Source organism: Cucumis melo, chromosome 8, assembly GCF_025177605.1.
Source record: "Cucumis melo cultivar AY chromosome 8, USDA_Cmelo_AY_1.0, whole genome shotgun sequence".
Classification (NCBI taxonomy): Eukaryota; Viridiplantae; Streptophyta; class Magnoliopsida; order Cucurbitales; family Cucurbitaceae; genus Cucumis; species Cucumis melo.
This window is the reverse complement of record NC_066864.1, coordinates 27,403,775-27,426,806: the sequence shown is the minus strand read 5'-3', so window position 1 is coordinate 27,426,806 and position 23,032 is coordinate 27,403,775. Positions and strand designations below refer to the sequence as shown.

At 31.4% G+C, this 23,032-nt stretch overlaps 1 protein-coding gene across 1 annotated transcript; it reads right to left on the bottom strand.

Moving 5' to 3' along the window:
* Positions 1–10,605: 10,605 nt before the first annotated feature.
* LOC107992057 (uncharacterized) lies at positions 10,606–11,565 on the bottom strand. Its single transcript, XM_017047675.2, has one exon. It carries the CDS (start codon positions 11,563–11,565, stop codon positions 10,606–10,608), a length of 960 nt encoding a protein of 319 aa, XP_016903164.2.
* Positions 11,566–23,032: the final 11,467 nt, after the last annotated feature.

Sequence of the window (23,032 nt, the reverse complement as noted above, 5' to 3'; positions counted from 1 at the left end):
AAATAAATAAATAAATAATGTAACCATCATACTAAACTTCCGTCTATGTATTCTATTCATGTTATATGTCCATATAAAATTTAACAGATTTTATTTTTTATTTTTAAATAATTATTATTTTAACTGGTTTAAAAATCATAAAAATAATTCTTTTTTATTAATCCAAAACCTTTTTTCTTCCATTTCTAATTTTTTGCAACCTTTTTATAAAATATTAATCCTTTTTAATATTTATTGACATCCACCACTTTCATGGTAACTATTTTAACGATTTTGGATCGTTTAGAATATGACAAATAGTTTGAATGAGATTATTTTTCTAAATCTTGTTAGAGTCTTTGTATTTAAAAGAATTTGTGTGTTTGGTTTATAATTTTAAAAAATATATAATTCTTAGTCTCCAAATTTATAAGAATAGATCCATTTGTCCTCTAAATTTCTAAAATGTAACTTTTTAATATCAAAGGTTTAAAAATATATTTAAAAGGTCTTTTAAATAAATTTATTTGAAATAATTATATGACATTTCAAGGTTAATTTTCATAAATATAATAAAACAAAAAAAATATATATATAGTAATAACATAAAAATTGCAATGAAATTAGACTTTTTTTTTTTTTTAATATTTCAGGTTTATCTTCGTTAGTTTTGAATTTCGCACAGCTCCAATTTCTTCTCTTTTTCTTCAACTTTTTTGAAAAATCATGATATTTGTTTTCAATCCATCATAAATCTTATTATTTTTTCAAAGTGTTATTTGATTTAAGATCATGTACAAAATATAAAAAATCTTGGTACACAATAGTTTAAATTTGACTACAATATCGTGTACTAAACAATGATATTAGTATTGATTAGGGCATTTTTGTATTTTTTTTTCATTTATGTCTGTGAACTTTTTCTGTTTTCGAAATTATTCTATAAATATTTTGTCGGTTTGTTACATTTTCTAAAAAAAACCACATTTCAAATTAGAAGAATAATTTCTGAAATTCAAATTTTTTATAAAACTATTTTTTTAAAATTTAAATTTCATATAATTATTTGAAAAACAACTAAAGAAAATACTTATGAAATCTTTTTAAACATATTTTTGAAAATTCAAAACTAAAAAGATAAATTTTGAAAATTAATGAACCAAATAGATTTATCGTCATAAACGTAAAAACTAAAGATATATATTTTTAAAATTGGAGGACCAAAAACAAAAGTTGATCAAAGGAACTAAAAAGACATTTTTTTTTCAATAAAAGAAATTGATGTATTGATAAAATTATTGTTTCAAACCATTCTGCTTTTCTCATAAGAAAAGAGTACATTGCTCATCATCAACTCATCTTTTCCATCAAGTATAACAAGAAAATTTATTTGTTTTAGGGTTAATGTATCGACAAAATCATTATTATCTTTTGTTTAAACATGTTAATAAAACAATAATTTAATAACAAATTTCAACTTTTTTTACAACCTAATTGATAGTGTTTATCAGGTTTAATTAGGGTAATGTTGAAAAGTTTAAATGATTAAGTCCTAAAAAACTCATATTTTAGTTCTTAATTTTTTCTAACAAAAAACATTTTGATTATAATTATAAGTTATATTGAAGCTGCATAAGTTGTCCAATACAGATATTGGGATAATATTTATTGTTTAAACAATAGAAATACCTAATATAAGTTTTCTTTTCCTCAAAGAAAAAAAAAACTAATAAAAATTGTATGAAAAATAATTGAGGATACAACAAATATTTTAATAGTTTAAAGTTAAAGTTAAAATGTGTTTGACTCAATATTATAAGTATCTATGGATGATAATTAAAAAATTATTCTATTTTTTAATTGAGGATGAAATTAAAATTAATAACGTTAATTCTTTTTCACATAATAAATAAAGGGGTAAAAATAAGTATTTCTCGACCTCGTTTTTAAAATTGTTGTTAAAGAAATAATATATTAATTTTAGTAATGCACAGCTTCAATTTCCAACGTGGACCCCGTCGGAGGAAATCTCGACCGTTTGATGTTTTAGATTAATTTATACGATTGTTATGTTGCATGAGCGAAAGCATACAAATTTAACGATGTTGTCGTTAGTGATAAAAATAAATAATTGAGTTGAGTTGGTAATTATTATAAGAAAATAATTGAATGAGTTGATACAAATAAGAAAACGAAAAATGTGTGTCAATGCAAATAACGAGGTAATAAACCTCCTAATTATTTATTGGTGAATTGGTTTTTTTATTCACCTAACTCAACTCTCTCAAATTATTCAAGTTATCAAAACACTTATTTAATTTTATTTCTTAAAAGAAAATTTCCGTCAAAATCTTTTTCGATTTAAATTTTAAGTTTATTTTTAGTTTGGATTTTAAATTTATAAATATAATATTATCTTATGATTTGATTTTGTTTTAATTTCATCGTTATATTTTATGATTTTCACTGAAAAGTTTATGAAATATAAATAATTTTGTGAATGTTATTATAAATGAAAAAAAGGTTAAAATATTTATAAAATATAACAAAATTTTAAGTTCTACTAATAATAATCTCTGTAACATAAATGGATAGATGATTGATAAAATTTGAAAATTTATTATTTTATAAATATTTTGATTCATTTTGCTATATTAGAAAATATCTCTTTATTTAAAACATTTTAATTATTTAAAATCAACGAACTACTTTAAGTATTTAATTAAAAATTGATTTAATAATGTAAATCTTAAAATCCAATGATCGAGTTGACCGGAAATTCAAATGTTAGAAATAAAATGGAAAGAAATCTCAAAATTATTGGAGCCATATAATATTTGGAAGTCGAAAAACTAAAAATGGACTTTGACCTAGAAGAAAGAAGAATAAAAATATATAGAAGAAATCTTCTAAAGTAAATGAAAGTGAAATTAATTTAATTATAAAACGGCGTCGTCGGAGGAGATACGGGTAAAGAGATAACAAAAAGAATAATAATAAAAATATAAATGAAAAGTGGTGAAAGGCATCATATAAACGTAGCTTTAAAGAGTTGAGTTAGAAAGGTAGGAAGAAAGCCATCAGCTTTAAGATTTAGTTATAGCGATCCAAAACCCTTTCCCACTTCCCCAAAACTTCACCCACCATAATAAACAAATAACATTCAGAACCATCCTTTTAAAAAGCCAAAGCCAATTTGCTTTACCATCTATCTATCTTTATAGATTTATGTGAAACTCTAAAATATATATATATATATATATATGTATATATTTCACCTGCATTATTTCGTATTGGATTTATCAAACTATCATGAATCAACAATAAATAAGAATCAACCTCACATGCACGTGCATATAGCATTCTTACTAACCTCTCTCAAATACTAACAAATGTGTCTGGGTGTCAACTAATTCTAGATAATCATTAGACATCTATCTTTAATTTTTTTTTTTTGGAAATTCTTGGTTATTATCTTGAGTCTAATTAATCTCTTATCTTTTGCCATTTATTACTTAATAGGTTGGAAACATTGACATGATAAATATTTTAACTGCAATGGCAAGGGATCCACTACAGGGGAGTTTGTTCACGCAGAGATGCGTCGACAAAAATCAAGATTGCATCGAAAGAGGCTACACCAACGCAGAAACGAACGTCGGTAAGAGTGTCGTAAGAGACGTGTCATGAGAGGCACTCCCGACGCACCAACGAGACGATGTCGACAAAGGGTTACTGTCGACTCACTGTTCGGTGACATGGTCAACACGACGACAGTGAAAAACTGCCAATGTTTGGTAATGGCGTTGCAAATAGGTTACTGTCGATGCCTTCAAGTACGTTGGCGTACATGAACCACCGATGCAGCGTCAATAGAACGTCTATTTGTAACACATAAGGTGCGTCGCAAAAACTTTATTATAATATTTTTAAAATTTTTTTATTCAATTTCAATATTTTTTTGTAAATCAAAATCAAATCGATTTAAATTCATTCAAATATTAAAAACAATTAACGTAAATTTAACAAAATACAAAATGAAACTTGTATTAAAAATAATTCAAAAATACACATTCGTAGTTCAGAAATTACATAAATAACAAAATCTAAAAACTTAAAACTAAAAACAGAAAACTAAACACGTAATCTAAGTGTCGGAGTCCCATGAAAGTTTCTTATGCCTTCGAACCTACAATGACACCAAATTAAGTTTAAATATTATCACCAATAATATGAAACTAAAGAACGTAAAAGTTGAAAATTACGTACCTCAGCGAAATCAAGGTCCTCTCAAAGCTCGGGAGAGTTCTTCAATTATTTTTTTCATTTCTTCCATCTACCGAGCTTGTGCTTCTATTAAACGAGCACTTTCTTCATGCTTTCTGTTACTCTCTTCTTCTACTACCTCAAGACGAGGTTTTAGCTTGTTAACTTTTCTAGCATGCGTCAGCTCTTGCTCAACAGATGTAGATGAAGAACTGCCAGCAGTGCGTCGGGACTTTGGCTTGGGGCCCCAACCAAGACCTTTTGAGTATCCTTGGTCATCTACCTAAAATTGTCTCGCATATCTCGTCCCTAGAGAGTGGTTGAGAACCCTCTAGGGTAGGCTGGGACTGGAATTCTAACATTTGATTATGCAAGTAAATATTTTTATTAATAAAGTAAAACGTGTAAATTAACTGTTGTGTGAAATAAGACAAATGACAATTTATAAACTTACATGCATATCTGTAGCCGCTTGCGAAACGAATTGGCCACATCTAGCGTGTGTTTCCTTGAATAATTCCACACGGTCAATCAGATGACCTTATTGTTTAGCGAGCTCATGCTTCATTGTAGAAACGACTTAGCACCGCTGCTGTGGTTGTAAGGCTGCTTCGCTCTAACAGCCCTGTTCATTGACGATTGCTCCTACATGTGCAAAGAATCAAAATGTTACATAAAAAAACAAATGAAGTACCATTTCGAGAACATTAAAAGTTATAAATCATAGGAAATTGTCGAGTGAGGTAGTGGTCGCAAAGGAAGTGTCAATCTTGCATCCAATTTCTTAATCTGGGAGGTGGGTTGGCACGAACCTACTCAGGATCATCAAATTTTTTGAAATGGAAATGGTTCTAGCCCCTGAACTCCTTTCGCAAGGGTGAACATTTGATGCTTAACAAATCGAGTAAGTGTTGGATAAGTGAAATCCAACACAAACCATTGCTGTAAAAGAAAAGTACACACAGATTATGATTGAGTCTATGTACATATGTATCTGTAACATATATGTACGAGTGATTTAAAAACTTATCTGTAAACTGCTCTTCATGAGCTCGATGTACTCCGTTATCATATCAGCCCACTTAAGAAAGCGAACTAGAAAAGTGTCTCCCGTTAACACGCCAAAGGTATTACTAAAGTGAACGACGTGTGGCGAGATACGCTTGTCCTGGCCTGGAACAATAGATATGAGGATCTTTCCATTTTGTGCAACATATCTATCCAACTCTAGGTTCCTTGAGTGCTCACATCTCCTAGGAGTACGAGCAACAGGTTGAGAGGCATCTACGAAAACAAAGTAATTTCAGAAACATAACAAAAAGACTTGTGCAAATAATTGTTTATGTAACGGTGACTAACCAAATGTGTTGCCAACTGATGACGTGCCTAGAACCTATTAAACTCCTTGACATTAAAATCGAGTAGATCATCACTCTCATCGAAACCGATGGAGAATTTAGATATAATACTTGAGGACATATAAACCAAAATTAATTAAACATATTAGAGTACTTGAAAATGAATATACAAAAAAACAAAAAAACAGTGAATATGTGATTCGTCAGTTATACACTATATAATATACAATATACACATATAATATTTATACAATATACAATTTATACAATAACATTCACAATTTTAATAATAATTATTCCATAACATACACATATAATATTTATACAATATACAATATACAATTTATACAACATTCACAATTTTAATAATAACTATTCCATAACATACACATATAATATTTATAGAATATATAATATACAATTTATACATACAATATAATATATATTTTTTAGAAACAAAAAAAGAGAACTAAATACACTATTTTTACCGGTAGAGATGGCGAACCAATTGAAGGACGACACGAGGATGGTGGGCGGCAGACCGTGATGGTGGCAAACAAGAAAGTGGGGAACAAAAAAGCGATGGATGATAGTTCCTCTCTTCTCTTTTCTTCCTTTTCTCTTTTCTTCTTTGAGTGATTTTGTGAACACAGAACTAAAATAAGAGGGGATCTCCTGTCGCAACCTAAAAACGTCGGGAGAACCCCCTCACTCGCAACACCGTCACATATGACATCATCGTTTCTCCAAGAACTGTCGATGCCATCACTTATAATGTTATGAGAACCTTGTCAAAAGCAGTCGAAACGTCACATTTCTTGCGACGTTACCTACCCTACGTTGGAAAAGTTGTGACCTCTCATGTCGCCATGCATTTTGGCGTCATGAAATGGTTGTCAAATTTTTTTAAATGTGCAATATTTGCCGACGCGGTGAAAGCAACGTCGGCAAAAGGTCGACCTCTCACGATGACATACATGCAACGTCGGCAATTGTTGGGGCAACGGCGACGTGTACATACATGACATCGCGAAAAGTCTATATTATTATTTAAATTAAACGCTTTCGCAATGTCTCTTCACTTGGCGTTGTGGAAGCCTCATCCGTTGTCAACGTCATCTATACGATCTCGATAGAGCTCCATATTGCCGATGCCTTCTTCATGGCGTCGCGAAAAGATTCTTCTTACGACGTCCCTTTTTCCAAAGTTTGTTTCTACGTCAGCATAGTTCCGATTTTTTTGTAATGATCAAACCTTAACTTATAAAGAGGAAGATTATGTCAACTATTGTTTATCTAAGCTCACTTTAACTACTTAATTTAGCTAGCTTTATGAATTGGTTCAATAATCATATTTACGTACTACGATTAAATGATAAAAAATAATAAGATATTGAGTAGGTTGAAATATTATTTATAAATATGTAATTTAGGAAAGGATACACTACACAAAACAACGAGAAATACCTTTTTCTCAAATTAAAACAACATAAAAGAAGATACTATTGACACATTAATCAAATTCATGTATATACTTTACATGAATAAAAGATACTTATTTTACATTTTTCTTTTATCTTATTCTTCACTACTTACACAAATCTATCTATATAATTATAGATAATGTAAGACAAACTCAAATGTTTTTGTGGGAGTGGATGTAGGTTGTTTAGGTATGAGGAAAAGACTAAATAATAAAAGTTTGAACAATCATGATGGGTTCACTAACACTAAAACATTGGGGTAGTTTCAACTTTGGTCCCAACATAAATAAAATATTAGTTCATAAATTAACAACTCTTCCTACTTTTAGTTGAAAAACTAAACTGTTGTTTATCCAACAATCTTTCTTTCCAATTTATTAATTATCTTTTTATTATTAATTTTTCATTTTTAAAATTATTTAAGGTTGTTTGTTAACTATTTTTTCTTTTTCCCCTTCAACTTTTCTAACATTAATTAAGTGTAATTGTACGAGTTGATAGGGTGATATCAATAAAACTAAATGATATATGAATTAGAGAGATTTAAATTATATGAAAGTATGGTAATTAAAAAGTATTATTTGTACCAATAATGTACATATTTCTTTTCAATGACATAGTTATAGACACTCCACATTTAAGAGGCTTTATGTTGAGCGACCTCTTGGATTTTTTTTAGAATACAAACATGTTGAAAGAATTCGTCAATTGCCAAAATCGTTCGAATTCGGATCGAATCTTGGTCTAAATTCTTGGGCTTGGGGTTTACGTTAAATCTATTTCCTTTGAATTTTTTTACCGCAATTTGTAGATTTTTAAAACAAAAACAATTTTTGTTTAGTTTCCAAATTTTAACTTGATTTTTTGACGAGATAAGTAAAAAGTTGATGAAAGCGATACATTTAAGTTAAGGGTAAAAAGAGATGTTAGGCTTGAACCAAAAAATCAGAACAGAAAACGAATGTTTTAGCAAACTGGGCCTTGAAAATTTTATTTCTTTTCAAATTCTAAATCATAATTTTTACATTATTTTTAAAGAATCATATGTAGTCAAAATTCTAAAGATTACAAAAACCTAAAAGTTGATTTTTTTAGTTTTTACAATTCGGATTGTTTTTTAAAAATATTTGTAAAGAAATATATGATAAATAAAAACAGTTTCTCTAGATAGCTCAAACATGAAACTCTACTTTCATAAATGTCCAAAATTACTAGTTTTACATAAGGTAGAAAATTGAATATTAACTGAAACCAAGAAAATTGAGAGTTAATTTTATACCAGATATATATATATTTTTTTGCATTTAAAAAAAATAAAAGACATGGGAAAACGTACCATTAAGGGAACAAATTGAAGGAAAAAAAAGCTACAAAAGTCTATGAGTTCAAGATTAAATTGGTCCAAATTTACCTGAAAAGTTTACCATTGATTTTTTTTTAAATTGTGAATATTTATGAAACTAAGTTTGTAATTAGATTTTATTGACAACCATCATGAATTTATTTACATAGTTTTAACATAAATTAAATAAAATGATTTTGGGGGAATATGTCGGGGAAAGGAATTAGAAGCGGTGTTTGTACATATGGGCTTGAAAACTTATTAGCCCATTATTGAGTTAGAGCTTGCTATTGGGCCTCCACGTTTCATTTCTTTTCTCTTTGGCAACGCTGGTCATAGTTCTAGTTCACGTATGATTGATTTTAAAAGAAAAAGAAAAGTACTTCCTATGAAATTTCAAAAGAGAAAAAAAAAAATATATATATATCCATGCTTATTTACTATCCTATACCTCAAGTTTACCTAGAAGTGAGCATGAAAGATTGGATAATTGAGCCAACTCAACTAAAGATGATTGGTCAAATATAAGGAGAGTTGGCTACCATTGATTTAGGAAAAAATCAAAACCAATAACACCTATCAAAAAATTTAAAGGCCTAAACCGACGTAAATCGATTTGACCAACCAACAATCAATTTGTATTTATATATGATTGAAGTTGGTTTGAATATTTACTAAACTAATGTTTGGTTAAAAAAACGATTTTGGATTAATTGATGCTCAGCCCTACCTTTACCTATGACATATTGTCGAGCTATATATATATATATAAAGTTATACTAAACCAATCTAAATTTATATTATTAATCCTCGTATAAGTGAGATTAAATAAGGTAAATTGATGTGTGTTTGCTAAATTGGATGTTGCACGGTTTAAATATAACAAACTTATAATTATGCATTAAATTTTTTTGTTTAATGTGGATTTGTCAAATATTAAGCTTTGAAACAGGTTTTATTATTATTATTACTTAAAAAAAAAAGTGGTTTTAAAAACTTGTTGAAAAAATAAAATTTTAAAATAATATAAGAAACTAATAAAACCTAAATCTATTATTGAACCAAGAATTTTATTAAAATTAATAATTTTCTTTATACATATACTTTATTTCAATTTTGAAACAACAATATGAGATAACCAAATAATCTTCAGTTAAATCATAAGTTAATAACTATTGTAATAGCTAGAGGGACAATGGGAGAGAATAACATAAAAAACTTTAGTAACCCAGCTCGACCAATGATACCTACGTCTGAGGAGCTGCGCACTGCCCTGATGAGTAATTTTATTAAGATTCATTTTTAGTCAAAATACATAGAACCGGCATATGAACTTTGTTCTACTATATGACTATTTGACATGCTCAATAGCTTCAGACTTCAGGTTCCCCTGAATACATGAGTAATCATTCTCAATGGTGTCTGACTTCAAGCTCCCCTTGAGTGCATGAGTGAATCTCACAGACGATATCTTCATACACTACTGAAGTTTCTGCTATGATCACTCAAATCACTTCTTTGTCTTTTTTATTACTCATCTTATAAATCAACTTAGATCAACATCAAAATCTTTAGACAAAAGATCGCACTACCTCTTTGTACCTGCAACTTCGAAAATCAGCTAATCGTTAGTCTATCGACCTTCAACAATGTATCCTTACGTTTTTTGGTTAGTCACCCTTTTCGATAACCATCTATATATATATATATATATATATATATATATATATATATATATTTTCACAAAGATATCTTGCAAGATTCCTAAAATAAAGGAGAATTTTTTTATCTTTTGATTATCTTATATTTAGAAAAATAATCTCATATTTTCTTTTAGACAAAATCTTTAACAAACTCCCCATTTTGTCTAAAAGAAGAGATTTCTTTCCTGGTTCAATACCACGATTTTTCAGAGCCATCTTATGGATCAGTTAGCTAGTGTAGATACATCAGCACGCCATACCAATCTTCCCAAAACATTATATCTAACACCACAAGCTTCCAACAACAACTAAACAGATCATCAATTCAAAAACAGTGGGTTTTTTTTTAATCAACAGAACAAAAGTTCTAGAAACAACATACTTTCTTTCAAAAATATTAAACAAAACTAAATAAGAAACTTCTAAAATAAAAACAATAAAAGCAAAGATCCAGCATTCTGGTACAAAAACAATCAACCACCCATCATCCAACATTCAACATTTAACCTTGCCACTTCTCCCCCTTTGGACCATAAAGAAATATCATTCAGGATCACGATCCCCCTACTGGTAAAAGGAGCAAACGTCTTTAAATGATGAATTAGAGAGTCAACTTCCAACCGGCGTTCAGATAACAAATTTATGAAAGCAGAGAGAGCTCGAGACTCAGTAGTAAGAGAATTAACAATTTTGGAAGCTAGCTCCCGATCAACAAAGAACCCAACAACATCCTCCTCCCAATCATTTGTGTTGAAAATGCATGGACCTCGAGAAGGATGCATGTCATGAACTATATCAAGCACATGACTCCCTTGAAATAGTCTGTAACTGAGGGATAAGGTCTTAGGTGCAGGTCCAGGGGCATTAGATTCTCTTAATACCTCAGCATTAAAATGAAGTAAAAGACCAGAGAAGAACCGTGGCAAAGCAATTGGAATTTTAACCCCAAACGATTCCACATGCCTCAGGAGTTGATTATATATAAACGTTCTCGTGTCTACAATGTCGTCGTTACAAATTTGATATAAGAAAGCTCCCAAGGTAATAGACACACTAAAAGCATGGGAAGAAGGAAACCAATTTGCAATGTCGATCTTATGCAATATATCATATTTAACACTCAGAGCAACTACTAGAATACCATTAATAGGCCAAGAAGATAAGTTCCCACCAGATAAGATAAATGCCAAAACTTCATTCGATGGAACAGTCGGAGAGCAATTAGGAGCAAGATTGTTTCCCAAAAAACCATTAATGACAGCTGGAGAAATTTTGAATTTGAAACCTCTAATGTGAATAGTCTGAAAATCTGGGCTACTAGGATCATTAAAATCAGTTGGCAAGTTAACTATAAATTTTCTAATTAACTGAGGATAAAATGGTCCAACATTCGAAATGGTCTTCGATAATCCAACCTTTTCAATAAGACTCATGATACTTAAGCAAGAATGATGTTTATCCGAGACATTCACCTCATCAGCTATTCTTCACTGGACAACAAACTTCCAACGCTGAACATTTTCTTCGAGATGAAAAGATATTCCATCAATTGGAACAGATGGAACGTTAGAAGGGATCTTCTTTCTTCCAGTCTTGGTAGTAATATTTCGTCGGTTTTGCTGAAATTTCTTCTTTGTTTGCTTGGACTCCTCAGGAAATGCATGAGTCTCAAGTTGAGTAGTCGAGTTATTATTGTCATCAATAGGGATCTTACCAGTATGATCGTTAGTGTTGGCAGGTTCAACCTCATCTTCATCATTATGAACATCAGTCCTTCCCTCAATTGCAATGGACTCATTAGCAAGAGCAGGTGCAGGGTCATTATGTGGACTAGATGTAGTAGTATTGTCTAGATGGAAGACCTAACTAGAGAGAAGTAAAGTGATGGACCTGGTTCGACATTTGAAGTATCCTGAAGGCCAGGAGTAGGAACAAATACACCGTCAGTCGACGAGCTTTCCTGAGAATGAACTGATACAGAAGGATCAATAGACTTTTCAGCTGCAACATCAGGAATAAAATTCTTCTTTAACAATCAGGCTAGAGGAACATCATCTAGGTCATCGGAATCCATATCGGACATATGAGTCTCAGGAGCACTTGGTGCATGTTTAGCATTTGTTGCAGGATGTCGAGAATCAACATCGTCTTGCATACGCTCATGAATTCTGTTGGAAACATGTTGTCGCCACGTGCTCGAGACGATGCAGAGTGGCCAACGTCCTCAAAATGGGTTAGTTTTAAAACAAAATAGAAGTCGCCACCAATCATCTTTTTACGATATGATTGACACCAAAATATAGTAAAAACCTTTTAAATAAAATCATTAAAAAATAGTTTGCAAAAACTAGAGTTGAGTTCGGGAGTCATTTGTGTATGAGGAAGGTGTTAGCATCCCACAACACCCGTTTAGAAAACAATGGCCCAAATTCCAAATCTTGAATTGAAAATATTCTTTAATATCTTTAAAAACTAATGTCTCATTTTACCCCTCATTACTCCAATATTTGAAGCAATTATCTCATAAAATAAGTGGAGAGCATTCCACCAATTAGACTATATTGAAGAAAATCTTCTCACCTCAAGAAAGTGAGAAATTAGTATAATTTCTCAAAATCCGTCGTATGAATAACCTTCTAATAAATAGATTTTTTAAAAAACATTAATTAAAATCATTTTTTTCTTGGAATCAAATCTTGGACTTCCAAAGATGTGATCCCTCACCTCAAGAATTCTAGAAAACCGGACTCCCAAATTTTCTAGATTCCGTCGTAAGATTTCGTTTAGGGAAAACGGTATAAGTTATTAGTAAAGATTGATTAGTAAACCTTATGAAATCATATACTAAATTTTGAACATTTCAAAAATATAAAAAAATTATAACTTTAAAAGAAAAAGAATTCTAAATGATTTAGAAAAAGAGTTTTGTGCAAGATTTTAAAACTTGGATAATTTTAATTTAGAAACATTTTAAAACATTGAGAATTTTAATTACAAAGAGTTCAAAATTTTAAATAGGAAACAAAATGAGGCTTAGAAAATATAAATAAACAAGAGTAAAGAAGCGTCATAATAAATTATGCAAACATAAAATAACATATTGAGATTTTAATAAAAACATATTGAGATTTTAATAAAAACATATTGGAGATCGATCTCGAACTTCCAAAGAATCGATTTCCTCACCTCAAGAATTCTAAATAATTGGACTCCCAAATTTTCTAGATTCCATTGTCGTATATTTTTAAAGAAAAATAATTTAAAATGTTAACAAATTTAAACAATTATTAGTAATAACATATTAAGTTGATCACAAAAGAAGGAAAAAATAATATATAAAAGAAGAACATATTAAAGAAACAATAATCAAGGTGAGAAAAATACTAAAGAAGCAATAATAATGAGAAAAATAATAATGAAGCAATAATAAATGCTATAAAAAGAAAAAAGAATTAAATAAATAAAAATGCTAATTATGTATATATAAAAAAAAGAAACAATATATAGAAAATAAAGCTTAAGAATAAATTAATAAAGGAAAGACATAATAATAAATAAAAAATAGATAACAACAAGGTACGAAGAAATATGTAATAAATAAAAAAAAACTATAAAAGAGAAGCTCAGAAGATAATAAATAAATAATTATAAGAGAAATAAAAGTAGAGAAATAAGAACAATAATAGTAAGCAAATATTTAATCATTTAGTTTTTTTTTTTTTTTTTTGCATCATGGAAGATTGAAGAAAGATAAATAAAATAATTAAAATAGTAAGAATAATGAAAAATAAAGAACTTTGAAGAAAAAGAACCAAAATAATAAGAAGAAGAAGAGGAAAAAGAAAAGAAAAGAAAAGTTGAAATCTCAACACACTAAACTCATTTGTTGTTGAGGTATGGATCAATGGGACCAAAACCCTACCATACACCTCCAACTAAGTTAAAAAATTTTGTGCGTTGGATTCTTGACATTGTAGGGTGAAAGAGGAAGATTTATGGGTTGCTAGTAGAGAAGATAAAATGGATGTTGTATATCTTTTTTTTTTTTTTTTTTTTTTTGAGAAGGTATGAAGGTTAAAAGAAATAGGGGGTATGTAAGTTAGACATTTAGATGAATAAGAGAGGATATGAAGATTATAAAAATTTCTAGGGTTTTTTTGTGTGGCCTTTTCTTTACGTTGTGTTATGTGTATGAAGAAGAAGAGATTATTTATAGCCAAAATCATTTCTTCAAATGGCTAAAAATTCAAAATGGTGGGATTTTTTGCATTTGAAAATAATACCAACTTTAGCATTCATATCAAAATGACATAGAACCTTTAATAACCAAAATCAAATAAAAAAAAGTTACCATCTTTGGTATTTATCAACCTACCTTAGTTACCATAACTAAATGGTTTAGTTATTTTAACCAAACTACCTCCAAAATTTAAAAAGTAGTTAAATAACACTTTTTTTTTTTAAGAAAAAAGTAGTTAATCATAAAATTCAAAATAAGCCGAATTAAGGTAAAAATTAATTTGAAATAAGGTTGAACAAATTAGGTGGCTACACATGTGCCAGTGATTTTTCTGATGGAAGCCAATAAGGTTTTTGCGGTGGAGTACTTTGGAAACTACGACCTCCCATCCTCACACCATGCATGGATGTCTTCGAATTTTGAGCTTTAAGAACGTTTGACCATATAAGTACTCTTCCAAGTGTTCACCATTTTGCACCCAACTTCAAATCACAGAGCACTTTTTCAAAAAAAAAAAAAAAAAGGAATCCCGAAGACGAAACATTCAGCTTAAATAACCTGTAATCCTTCTTAATTAAATTTCTCATATCAAGAAAATCTTTTTCAAACACCGTAAAGATAGTCATTAATTCCTAATACAGCGCTGACACCACCAAGATTCCTGATAGTGTAAAAGTGCTCCGTCTTTTTAGCTGCTTACAGAATTAAATTTTACACACTCCTAATCCAGCACGTAAGTGCTCAAACGTGTTCACATCAAGAGACTTAGTGAAAATATCTGCCAATTGCAAATTTGAGCGAATATGTTGAAGTATAATAATCTTATTTTCAATAAGCTATCAAATAAAGTGATGCCTTATGTCAATATGTTTGGTTCGACTATGCTAAACTAGATTTTTTGATGTATCAATAGCACTCATATTATCACAGTATAGAGTCATAATATCCTGTGTGAATCCATACTCATTCAACATATTTTTTATCCATATTAATTGAGTACAAGCACTCCCTGCAGCAATATACTCAGCTTCTGCAGTAGATAGGGAAACACAATTTTGTTTCTTAGTAAGCCATGAGATTGAAGGGATGAAAATTCTTTACAACGGAAAATTACAGAAACCCAATTTTAATTGGAACCTTAAAATTACCAATACATTGGCAAAAATTACAAAACTATTTTTATGGTTAAACATGCTTTGAAGAAAAATACAGAGAAGAAAACTTACGCTCGTTGACGACTCTGAATCTACCAATCACCAATTTGGCACACTTGGAAACCTTCCTATTCTCTGATTGAGATGATTTGTGGGAACCAAAATTGGAAGAAGGGAATTTTTTCAGAGAGAAAATTTTTTCAGAGAGAAATGGGAGAGCAATTCAAACTTCACAGAACTCATCCCTCTGATATTCGTTACGCAAAAAATTCCCTCTTCTTTAGTCAGAAAAAGAGGGAAGTTAGAGAGAATAAATGGGAACGTGGGAAAACCACCCACATTCCTTATTAATTTAATAAATAAAATAAATTAATATATATTAAATTAATTAATTAAATAATTAAATCATATTTAATTAATATTTCATTTAAATCATATTGAAATTATAATAATAAAATAGTTTATTAATGACGGTCAGTTGATTATATTTACTATATACGAGTTTTAGGACATAAAACCCAACAAACTCCTACTTGGACTAAAACTCTAGTCTTTATGGGATGTACATAATAAAGTAATCCTCAAACATTGGAAATGGTAAAATGTACAAGTATATTACATAAAACGTATATATACAAATACAATAAACTAGGGCATCATCATACCCATTACACATCTCCCACTTGCCCTAGGTTACCTAATGTACATATCTCGTAGACCTAGACTTTCTAGATGACCCTCGAACACTTTAGCCGTGAGATTCTTCGTAAATGGATCAACAATGTTGTGCTCCGAAGCGATCTTGGTGACGATCACATCCCCTCGTTGCACAATCTCCCGTATCAGGTGATACTTTCTCTCTATGTGTTTCCTTCGTTTGTGGCTACTGCCCCACTGTTATCACAATATAGAGTGATGGGCAAGTTCATATTTGGAACAACTTCCAAATCATGTAGGAACTTCCTAAGCCAAACTGCTTCACAAGCAGCGACGTATTCAGCCTCCATTGTAGAGTCTGCAATGCATCCTTGCTTGATGCTACGCCATACTACAGCTCTCCCATTTAGGGTGAATACTGATCTCGACGTAGATTTTCTAGAATCCTAATCGGTTTGGAAATCAGAGTCAGTGTATCCTGTAAGGATCAAATCCTTAGCTCCATACACAAGCATGTAGTCTCTCGTTCTTCTAAGATACTTGAGAATAATTTTAACCGCCGTCTAGTGGTCTAACCCTGGGTTGGACTGATACCTACTGACTATTCCTACTGCATAACAAATGTCTAGCCTAGTGCAGAGCATAACATATATTAAGCTGCCCACAACTGAGGCATAGGGAATACGTCTCATATCCTCAACTTTTTGAGGTGTCTTAGGACTCTGTTCCTTAGACAAGTGAACCCCATGCGTGAAAGGTAATAAACCCTTCTTAGAGTTCTGCATCGAATATCGAACTAACATTTTGTCAATATAGGTTGCTTAAGACAGTGGTAGCATTTTGTTCTTACGATCCCTTATGATTTGGATCCTAACAACATATTATGCCTCTCCTAAATCTTTCATTTGGAATTGGACTGCTAGCCAAGCTTTAACGTTAGTAAGGTATCCCACATCATTCCCAATGAGGAGGATATCGTCCACATAAAGTACTAAGAAAGCTACTTTTCCTTTGTTGATTTTTTTATATACACAAGGTTCATCAACGTTTTAGTCAAAACCGTAGGATTTGATCGAAGTATCAAACCTAATTTTCCAAGATTTAAATGCTTGTTTCAACCCATAAATGGATCGGTTCAGCTTGCAAACATTTTGTTCTTGACCTTGGGTTATGAACCCCTCGGGCTGAGACATAAAGATACTCTCTTCAAGATTGTCATTCAGAAAAGCAGTCTTGACATCCATTTGCCATATTTCATAATCATAAAATGTGGTGATGGACAAGAGAATCCTTATAGACTTTAACATAGCAACAGGAGAAAAAGTTTACTCATAGTCAACCCCTTCCCTTTGGGTATACCCTTTTGCTACAAGTCTAGCTTTGAAGGTCTGTACCTTCCCAAATGAATCTCTCTTTCTCTTATAGATCCATTTACACCCTATAGGTTTTACCCCTTTAGGTAGATCTACAAGCTCCCACACTGAATTGAAGTACATAGACTCCATTTCAAGGTCTATGGCTTTGACCCATTGGTGCTTATCTACATCATTCATTGCCTGTTTATAGGACAATGAATCCTCAACACCATCATATGGTATGACAACCTGAGTTTCAGTTAAACCCAAATAACGATTAGGTTGTGATACAATCCTCCCACTGCGTCGAGGCATTCTCAACGATTGAGAAGGATGAGATTGACCTGATGTGGTGGTTTCATCAACTCTTGATGAGGGACCAACTTCATCAACAACCCTTGTTGATTCATCAATAGCTTCATTTAATACTAATTTGCTTCGTGGTTTATGATCTCTCATGTGGTCTTCTTCCAAGAAAGTAGCATTTGTCGATACAAACACTCTATTTTCTTGTGGATCGAAGAATAGACCACCTGTCGTCTCTTTAGAGTAACCAACAAATTGGCATAACCTTGAATGAGGTTCCAACTTTTTGGGATTTGTCACTAACACGTGTGCTGGACAACCCCAATTCTGAAATGACTTAAACTAGGTTTACATCCTCTCCATAAGTCAAAATGTGTTTTAGAAACACTCTTCGAGGGAACATTGTTCAAGATATGAACTTCAGTCTCTACTGCATACCCCCAAAACGAGCTAGGCAATTGAGCGTAACTCATCATTGAACGAACCATGTCTAACAAGGTTCTATTTCTCCTTTCTGATACGCCATTTTGTTGAGGTGTACCAGGTGTTGAGAGTTGGGATTGGTTCCATGTTCTATCATATAGTCCTAGAATCTCAAATCCATGCACTCTCCACCTCAATCAGATCGAAGTATTTTAATCTTTTTACTTAATAGATTTTCAATTTTAGTCTTATACTCCTTGAACTTTTCAAGAGCTTCAGACTTATGCTCCATTAAGTATAAATAACCATACCTAGAATAATCATCTATAAAAGAGATGAAGTATTCAAAATCCCCTCTAGCTTTTACAATGATCGGACCACAGAGGTCTGAATGTATAAGTTCTAAAGGCTCTTTGACTCTATAACCTTTTCCAGTAAAAGGTCTCTTTGTCATTTTTCCTTCAAGACAAGATTCACATGGAGGTAATGAATCATCTTCTAACCTGTTTAGAAGTCCATTCTTTACCAATCTCCCGATCGGATCGGGATTTATGTGACCTAATCTTAAATGCCAAAGATAGGTATTGAGTATTAGCCGAACAAATAAGTACACCATTCTTAGAAATGAACGCTTCATTCATAGAAAAATTAATTGAGTACATATGTTCAATAAGACAAGAAACGGAAACTAAGTTCCTTCTAATTTTAGGAACTATGTACAAGTTTTCCAAAAACATGAATTTATTTCCGAAAAACAACTTAGCATCTCCCACTGCACGAACTGAAATGACATCTCCCATTCCAACCTTGAGTATCATTTCACTCTCCTGAAGCTGCTTGAAGGAACTAGTTTCTTGTAAAGAAGAACAAACATGGTTAGTGACCCATGAATCAAGTATCCAGGCATTTTGGTCATTTTCCACTAAACATGTTTCCAAGACAAGTAAATCATATTTACCTTCTTTTTCTTTCTTCTTAACAAGGTACTTAAGGCAATTTTTTTTTGCCAATGCTCATCAACATTGCAGTGAAAACATTTCTCCTTGATGACTACCTCGGCCTTCCCTTTGCCCTCAACAGAAATAGTAGGACCTTTCCCCTTCTCTTCTTTCCTCTTCTGAATTTTCTCAGATCCAGAAGATGAAGGTGCAAACCTCCTAGAATGGGCAACATTTGCCTCTTGTTTGATCTGAATGGACGGTTGCTCAAACATCTCTCTAAGAGAGTCCATGATCTGACGTGCAGTGACCATGATCTCATGTTTCTTGCTCAATATGTCAGACATACTAGCCAAGATGTGGAGGCGAGCCTTGTCATTGGCCTTTGTCCAGCGGTCATATGCATCCCTAACACTTTGGGATGTATATTTAGTGGGGAAAGGAGGACATTCCTCCATTAAGACGAAGCGTACATTAGCGATAACTATAATCATATTCAGTTTCGATTTCCACGTTGCATAAATTTCACCAGTTAATTGATCTTTTTTAAGCAATGCAATAATTGAGGAAGACATGCGGAAATAGCAAACAATTGATCGTATTAGTTATCTTTGTCTTAACCCATTACATAAAACAATCCAATCAATTCAGCAAAAACAAACAATCAAAGAACCCTAATAAAACTAATGATTTAGTGTTTGCAACGATACTTCAGAAGTTTAGAGCAACAATAACCGAAGGGTGATCAATTACTCCTCTTCTGAATTGAAATAACCTCAACTAATTACTAACACCAGAATAACTCTTATTCCTATAGTTCTTAGCTATCGTTGTTTGGTCAAGGATTCATTAACTAACTTAATTCTTCCCGTAAGTGTGACCCTACCATTTTCAGATCCCAGAGGTACGCTTCAACAGGCTACCATTAGGAAAGACAACTGTTGAAGATTAACCTAAGAAATCCTATCCATTTCTGGAGTTTGCGATGTTCCGACTTATATGATCAAGCCCTCCGAAGGGATGGTTGCTCCAGGAGACACGCAGACGGATCATAGAAATCTCACGGTGCAACCTAATGAAGGAGATGTAGGATACGTTGACACGCGTCCTTCTCCCACTTACTATGAACATTTCCCTTATTCACCTTGTTATTGACCCATACAAACACTTTTCAAAGGAAGGCCGCGCCCAGGGCGACACGAAGCCGAGTATGGATCTCACGTGTGAACTCTTAGGGACGTGAGAGCAAAAAATTGATATATCATATATACCATTTTCTCCCACTAAAATGTTCTATTAATTTAGAGTTTAGTTGCACTTAGCTAAATTCCGGCTAAATGAATCTAACTAAGTCTATTGTTATTATAACACTTATAATAAAACTTTACACTAAAGTTTCTAGGTGTATTAAACCATTTAATTTACCTAGTGCCATCTTATGCTAATAGGAATAAGGTTAATTCATCCATATGAAAAAGAAGAAAAACATAATCGCAAACACAAAATTCAACCCACAAACTTAGCTAAATTCATTACGGAACTTCACAAAAATGCCAAAACCAACAGCGAATAACAAAACTCAAAGCTAAAACACCTACAAGCATATCAATGGCTAAAAGTAAAAAAATTGATCAAACGATGCACTAGCACAAAGTACAAAAAGAAAGAAAAACAACCTTTTGAATGAAAATGGATTCTGAAGTGCTGGGATTTGAAGTAGAAGGCTGAGAACAACTTTTAGTGCCTGACAACTAAAACAGAGTTTCTTATCTTAGCAAAAGTGTATTCAAGTTACAGATACTAAATCAATGGAGATTTTATTAAGCAACATATGCAAGTATATGAACTTCAAAAACAACATTTTACTAAGTTCTAAGATAACCTTACCTCATTGATATTGAACATGGTAGCTGTATTTTCCTCCAGCACTGTATTTTCCATGGCAGCTCGAACACAAAAATATATGACAAAATGTGTGACAAAATATCTTATCCTAAGCACAATGTATGTGCTTTCCTACATCCTCTATGTCTTTCTGTGATTCTAAATCATTTGATAGCCATATATCAAATTATAAATGTTTATAGTACATTATAATGATATATGACTATGAAAGAATGTAATTCACAATTCATATTCAAGATAACTAGTTTAGTTCAACCCATTATGATGTAATTAGTTGTCAATTACCTACTAGAATTTATCCTCACTTTAAACTCTTTGACTTGTTGAAAAGGTGATAGGTTACCTCTGCCTTGTTGTAAAAACCTTAGTATAAATCTTAGGCTATTATTATTTAATTCCAGGATATTGATAAAAAAGTTCCCAGATTTTCTTGTTTAGTTGATTACATCTCTAAGAACACACCACATTAATACCATATTACATCAAGCTAGGATAGCAACTAACATGCATGCATTGATTCTACATTTAGGAAAGCAAAACACTATATAGATTCAAAATCACAAGTAACATACTTATCCAACCACGTAGATATGAAATTTAATGAACCAAATAACAAAGTTTGTAGTACCTGGATCGATAATGCTAAGGTAGGAAACTCGGTAATACTTGCCACAAGCAGTTCCAAGATCAACATTACCTAAACGTACATAAATAACCAAAATAATAAATAAAACATACTAATAATAACAGTGGTTGAAAATACATAGAAGTAAAGCAGAACAATCAATCATACAAGTCGCTAATTAACTAACTAATATTTAAACTAAACATGTATAAATGGAATGAGTTAAAATTAAATTGATTGACCAGCATAAATATTATGAGTAAGAAGAAAACCAATTACAACCAATGATATAAACCCACCTATTGAATTCAATAGGCAACATACCAAGATCAAAACAACTGTTAAAAGACAATGGTAGCAAATCAATAGAAAAGTACAAAACTAAGCATAGACATCTTAATTTAGCCATAACCTCCTTCTACAACATCTAGACATTATGACACTTGATAAAAATATTTTTGTTGTCTATGTTGTGTCTATTTGTGCCTTGCTTCTCAGGTATGCAAGAAGCACCTACCTGGTAAATAGTTCTACAAAGGTTATGGTAAGAACAACAAAGTATTCTACAACATACCCACCAATGAGCAACAACAAAACAGTGGAAGCAAAACAAAAACTGAACTGTCTTTTTCCATTAGTTTTCGAATGTATTCATTTTCCATCATAGACTAATTATTCTTTAGCTCTTGTTTTGATGTGAACCAACTTCAAACATACAATGGCTAGCACTAACAGCAACAAGCAAGAAAATAATATCCAAACTAATCATGTTCTTAAAACCAAACCTCTTAGTAGAATTTTAAAAGAAGAGAGTAGAGATATATAAATAAGATCCTAAACTTCTTCATTGCTAACATGAAGTTCTCTAGCTAAACAATTACGCAATTACTCTTTTTTACCCACCAAACCCAAACCTAAAGACCCTACACATCATCAAAGTTTAAAATCTTAAAGAATCAGCTCGAAGAAATTAAAGCTTTCAAAATATTAAATAATCAGCTCAAAGCAGTTAAGTTTCAACCATATAAATAACATAATCAAAACTCGAAAATGGCAATAAATAAGTTAATTTTAATGGTGGAGGAGATTCAAATTAATATAGCTTATGACTAGTTTTACGAGATACAAGCACATTTCATAAATTTAAAACAAAGAAAAATGAGATACTAAGTTTTCTGGCTGCTGTAACTTCTCATGGCATACTAGTGTCCATTGGATAGCTTCCTAGCACTCTAAAAAAATTTAGTCAACTCATATTAAGGCAATTTATCATTTCTTATCACGTATCAATATGAAA

Bases quoted from the DNA above. Each gene is read 5' to 3' on its own strand.
- LOC107992057 (XM_017047675.2), bottom strand. From the start codon at position 11,565: ATGAGTCTTATTGAAAAGGTTGGATTATCGAAGACCATTTCGAATGTT.